At 37.0% G+C, this 6,000-nt stretch overlaps 1 protein-coding gene across 1 annotated transcript in view; it reads left to right on the forward strand.

The window, feature by feature from the left end:
- The window catches only part of LOC120524020 (FRAS1-related extracellular matrix protein 2-like), a 352,114-nt gene extending 346,323 nt beyond the window's left edge, over positions 1-5,791 (forward strand). Inside the window, exon 24 of the mRNA XM_039745822.1 lies at positions 3,029-5,791. Coding sequence (XP_039601756.1) covers positions 3,029-3,529 — 501 coding nt within the window. The 3' untranslated portion in view covers positions 3,530-5,791. The remainder of the gene's footprint in view (positions 1-3,028) is intronic.
- The last annotated feature ends 209 nt before the right edge of the window (positions 5,792-6,000 follow it).

Here is a 6,000-nt window from a genome sequence, read left to right on the forward strand (position 1 = left end):
CTTCAGACCATTCAAAACTGCTGTATCCTGTCGAGCAGAGCCAGTGGATGAACTTAGCCGTACTCTTCTTTAAACAAGCCAGGCATATGGGACTTGGGAAAAGTTTACTGCTGTGCCACTTAGATAAGATCAAGACTTTACAGGTGCCAGGTTTTATAAAAGCCTTCTAGCAGCGTGGCAACTGCTGTTGATAAAAAAGGACTGTGATGACCTCTCCACATTTTGGGTCCTTCATGAACCACTGTTCTACAATCCTGCTGTTGGCACTGCTACAGGACTTTCTGAAAATTGTATTAATCATTTCATAATACATGGAATAACCACAATAAAGGACATAATTGACTGGGAAAATTACACTTGGAAAAGTGCACAAGTGGTAGCAGTGGAGACAGGGGTACACTCAGTCCGCTAATGGAGAAGTTTCTGTGGCAGGTACAATCATCAATGGACAGGGAATCCATGACACTCCTGCACGGAATTTTCTCATCACAATTGAAGCCAACTGACGAAACACCTTTTCCAACGCTTACTGTGTCTCCGGCTGTTGAACTGAGGGATGGTGAGACTAATGTTTTAGCCTTAAGTTCTCTAGAGGCGTTATCTCTACCTACAGTGCCGGGGAAACAGCTGTACAGGATTTGTGTGAAGGTGAACAACCTGGAGCAGCTGAGGACACGAAGACACGACACACCATGGAGAGACAAGCTTGGAGCCCCTCAAGGACTGAACCCCGCATGGAGGTCGTTGTACAAGCCGCCATTGGCCAGTAGGGTGGGAGACCTGCAGTGGAGGTTGGTACATGGGATACTAGCGGTGAACTCCTTCTTATCGATTATATGTCCGGGGGTCTCAGATTGCTGCCCTTTTGTGGTCTGAGGGAAAGTGTCTTTCATGCATTTATGTATTGTGAGAGGCTCCAGACCTTTTTAGTGAAATTGAAAGAATAGTAGAAGGGCTGGGGGTCCCGTATAATGGCACGGTGTTTGTGTTTGGGGTTAGAATTACAAAACACACCAGAGAAAATATGAACTTAATTAATTTTATTATCGGGCAAGCAAAACTGTCAATATGGAAGACCGTAAAAACAAGATTACTGGGAGTGGAAATGAAAATGTTGTTGTATTTTTTAGAAAAGTATGTGAAAGTAGGATATTAGTGGATTTTAATTTTTATAAGTCCACAAATAATTTAGCAAAGTTTAAGGAAATGTGGTGCGTGAATAATGTGCTTTGTGTATGTGATGAAGATAATTTGCAATTTGTGCTTTGACTTTGGTGTTTCATTCCTTTATAAATTGGGTGGATAAATTGAGAATAAGTGGGATTGGAGGGTGGAAACAATGGGGGGGATTAGATAAATATATACTCCAAGAACAATATGAATATGTAATGGTTTAAAAATGAATATTCATCATTAGGAAAGTGTGTACGTGTTTTTTTGTAAGACTTAAGATTTTGAGTTTTACTGTGTTTTTTGTATTTATTCCTGTGTTTATTTAATAAAGTTTGCTTTTAAAAATAAAAAAAAAAAATATCTATCTATCTATCTATCTATCTATCATTTAGTGCCTTTTCTATCTATCTATCTATCTATCTATCTATCTATCTATCTATCTATCTATCTATTATATAGTGCCTTTCATATCTATCTATCTATCTATCTATCTATCTATCTATCTATCTATCTATCTATCTATCTATTATATAGTCAGTGGTTCCCAAACTCAGTCCTGGGGACCCAATGTGTCTGCAGGTTTTTGTTACAACCAACTTCAGTTTTTCATTGGACTCTTAGCCTAATTAAATCATTATTTACAAGTTTCTGTGTTTTGGAGTTAATGTAGAATTTACAAACTAAGTTTGGTAGATATTTATTAAAATGTAATAAGCAGTTATATGGGGAATATGTCATTTTTTTTAAGTCGGTAACAGTATTTTCAACCTAATTTTCAGTTTGCTTTTCCAGGTGTTCTGGTTATTTAATTGATTTTTTTACTAAATAGCGGGTCTGAGAGAAGTCGTTGCTGCTTTCATCATCCCGGGTGTCTGCTGTGCTTCTTTAATTGTCAGTTTTAGGGTTAAATGAAGGGAGCAAACTACACAGGAAAAGGGGAAAATAATAGGAAAACAACAAAGAAGAGTTAAGCATTTATAGCTTTAGAAAAAATAGAAATATTTTTAAATGCCTATTAAATGTAAAACCATACTGTTGTGTTTTTCTGAATGTAGAATAAGAGAAGAGTAAAAAAGACCAGCTAGTTAAATTGAGATCAGTTGTTACTGATTATTATCACCGATTGTGAAGCTGCTTCGAACAAAAACCTGCAGCCACAGTGGGTCCCCAGGACCGAGTTTGAGAACCACTGTTCTAGGAAGTAGAAATGTTAGATTTCCTTTAACTTCCAATAATTTACCTGTGATGTACAGCTAGCTTACCATCTTATAGTTATTTAGACCCATCCAATCACCAATTTTATACTTCATGATAATATTTCAGCCTCCAGTCTTTAGGAGTTTTCCCACCACGCAAATATTTATTAAAAATACTGTATGCGCTAAGGGTTTATATATGCGCTCACTAACTTCCTTAAGCATTCGAGGATAATTGTCACCTGGTCCGGGTGACATGTTAGATTTGTTAGATTTCAGCGTATTTAATCGAAATACCTCTAACTACCTCCTTATCCAGTCACTTTTGGTAGGTTATTAACTTTTCTACACCTATAAACATCAATAAAATGCTAGTTCCAGATATTTGCTATTTCACTGTCTGTGTATTATAGTTAACCTTTGCGATTCCTAATGTTGTTCACCTCTTCCTTGATTGTTCTTTTACTACTAAAATAGTGAAATAAAATCTTTAAGCCATCCTTAACCTTTTTTGCAATAATAAATGATTGAATAATTTTAAGTTCAATGCTTATACTTACCCTTTGTTTGATACATCTTTTATATTTCATGATCTCTTTAATTTGTATACCTTCATCTATGTCTCTATTATGGTGCTTATAAACCATTGTGTCTTTTAGGTCTCTTCTGGACGGGAATGGTATATCCATACCATTTACACAGTACGCTCAAAAGAAAATGCTAAGAGAGGTATTGGCAAGAGGAGTTTGGAGTACCAGTACCACTCTCTTGTGCAGGGCAGTAATCTCAATACAGCAATGGCATCTCATGCACGGAGAGCCACCAGAGAAGTGCCAGATAATGAAGAAATAGGCCTCGAAAACAATCGAGGAACCAACATTCAGCATATTGCCTTGGACCGGACTTACAAAAAGCAGACGAAAGTCTTTATAGATGGCATCGTCCCACGCGAGGTCAACAGCAAAGATTCAGAGGATAACCTAATCACCATTGTTTGTGGCATAGCAGGCCTGCTGCTCACTATTTGCTTCATCGTTATCATTATCCTGTTAATAAAACGCAGACAAAATTCCAAGGGAAAGGATGTTTCAAAAGGATCTACCAGCAGGGAGCCAATGATGTCCCACACATATCAAAGCAGTGATAGTTCCGAAGTTTGATTTCACATGTATTTCGTCTAACACCTATACTCTTTGTTGACTAGTGGAAATGTACCTGCCCAACTTCAAAGTGCCTATAAGCGAAAAATTGAACTCAGTTCTTTTATGTCATTTATTTACACTGGAAAAAGTCAACAAACGAGAATTCCATGGCTCCTACTCTCGACACTTGATATTTTACTATTTACAAATGCAACAGAGGCATTGATTGATTGGCTCCGCAGTAACATTGTCTTGAATACCCTAAAGAAATCAGTTTTGTGCTGGTCATTTCATGAAAACTCCTCAAATCTGAGCCGCACCCCATTTGTGATACCCAGAAGCGGTGCAGGCAACACGTTTTAAGGTTTAGGTAACCAAAAAGGCATAACAAGGTAGACAGTACTTGTAAGTGCATGCTGACTACAAAACCAGTATTTGTAATTCCTTGAGTGCCTCATTGTAGGTACCCATCTGTGTTTTAATTTCCTGAAATGGCTATTGAATAGCAATGCAGTGTGGGTGTTGTCCATGGTCATCAGCATACCACATCTATTCAGCCAGGATGTCAAACAACTTCTAACTGAAGCCCCTTAATAATTAGACTTCTTGCCTAAGTATAGCATTTCACTCTTTAGCAGTATAAATATTTTTCTCTTGCTATAGCGCTCTGTTCCACTGTATTTGTTCGAACCCAATGGTCATAATGTGCACCCACCTCATATTGTCACACAGTGGCATTTAGGATGTCATTTTTAAGTAACAAGCCCAATGGCCTTACACATGGAAGTATGTGGGATAAAAAATGAAATATGGAAATGCGGAAAAAGGGACATGAGCAGCCTAATGAAGAAAGCAAATTGATTCTAAGTGTAAGGAGTTAAGAGCGTATCTGATAAAAAAGCCAGTCATGGACAAACGTAGTTTGGCCACTGTTTGCTAAAACTATTTCATTAAGTTTGGAAACCACAAAAACAAGGAGCCCAGTAATGAAATCAAATTTTATTCAAGTTTAGTTGAAGCACAACATTTACAGCTGTTGTGGCCCTGAGTCCAAGATGGAGTATGACACTTCTGCTGGATTTTATCTGTTGCACATCAGGTAGGATTTGCTTTTGAATTCTGCTGATTTGTGATCTGCAAAATCATAAAATCATTTTAGTTATTTGGTTGTAGTGAACAAGTACAAAAAAAAGGAGTTATGTCTTCTATGGCCGCCTCTGAGCACGCTGGTTCACTTAAAGAAGAATGTTTAGTTCCGATCATCATCACATGTCCAGCAATCCTCAGAACCCTTGAATGAGTTCGCAAAATAAATCACTGCCCAAATTTTTAATAAATGCTTAAAGAATGTATATATTGTAAAATCCCTATTGATATGGTTCCAATTTTTGAATAGGATAATAATATAATTTTTTTTTAATCTGTACCTTCCAGTTGCTGTTATCTTTAGTCTTTTTAATCCTAAAAATCAGAACTGGTCGCACATTCCTATATAACATACTAGTACCAAGGAACAAACCACGTGATAATAATACCACTATGACGTAAATACTGATTTTGAGTTGGAAATTAGGCGGATTGTCTTAAAGATTAAATAAATATTGGTGGTCAGAAATTCACCAAGACTGTTTACAAAGAAACGTTGCTAAATTTCATTTTACTAAAAAGCGAAACGTGGTCTACATTTATGTGCAGCTCCTTATGCTCTGTTGGATCTGACAAAGTGAGGTACAGTAAACTGCTTGATGTGTTTTATTATTATTATTATTATTATTATTATATATTATTATATATATATATATGAGTTCACACGATGATACACGTGTTTAACTAGAATGTGGTGCAAACCAAACCGGTGGGCGCACTATATGCTGCTTTCCGTTTTCTTCTCAAACTGAACCTTGCTCTTTAAAACTCAGTTTTGTGTTTCAGTAGCCGGTGGGATTGTTTCCTTTCGGTGCACATTTATTGATTCAAAGGAACCGAGCCTTTAATTACTGTATAACAAACGGGGACAGTATAGACACACATTAGAATCAAGACGGCTGTCCTGTGCGAGAGCGGGGACAGGACCTCGTGCCATAAATCGGCTGTAGTGTGATTGTTCAGATTATTTTGATTTCATTTCATTCATCTACTTTATACTGGATATAGTTTTTCCTACACATCACTGGTGCAAATGACCAAGGGGCAAAATACCCAAAACTGTTTAGTTTTTGCTGGTTATGTGAAATTGTCCCTTTTGTGACGTAACTAAATTGTAATGAGTTGGCTAGATAAGGTTAGGGGATTAGTGCACACTGCAGTGTCGGTGTTCATTTGGACAGTTAATTCATAAAAATGACACCATAATAAGACAACTTAAAAAAAATAAAAAACACTGGAATAAAATGATACTTGGAATGGACATAATTTACAGGGCAAAACAAAGTTCAGCCACTTAAAATGAGGCAAACTAGCGATGCGTGGCGGATGTTTGTTATTTGTTG

This window comes from Polypterus senegalus, chromosome 2 (assembly GCF_016835505.1).
Source record: "Polypterus senegalus isolate Bchr_013 chromosome 2, ASM1683550v1, whole genome shotgun sequence".
NCBI classification, from domain to species: domain Eukaryota; kingdom Metazoa; phylum Chordata; class Cladistia; order Polypteriformes; family Polypteridae; genus Polypterus; species Polypterus senegalus.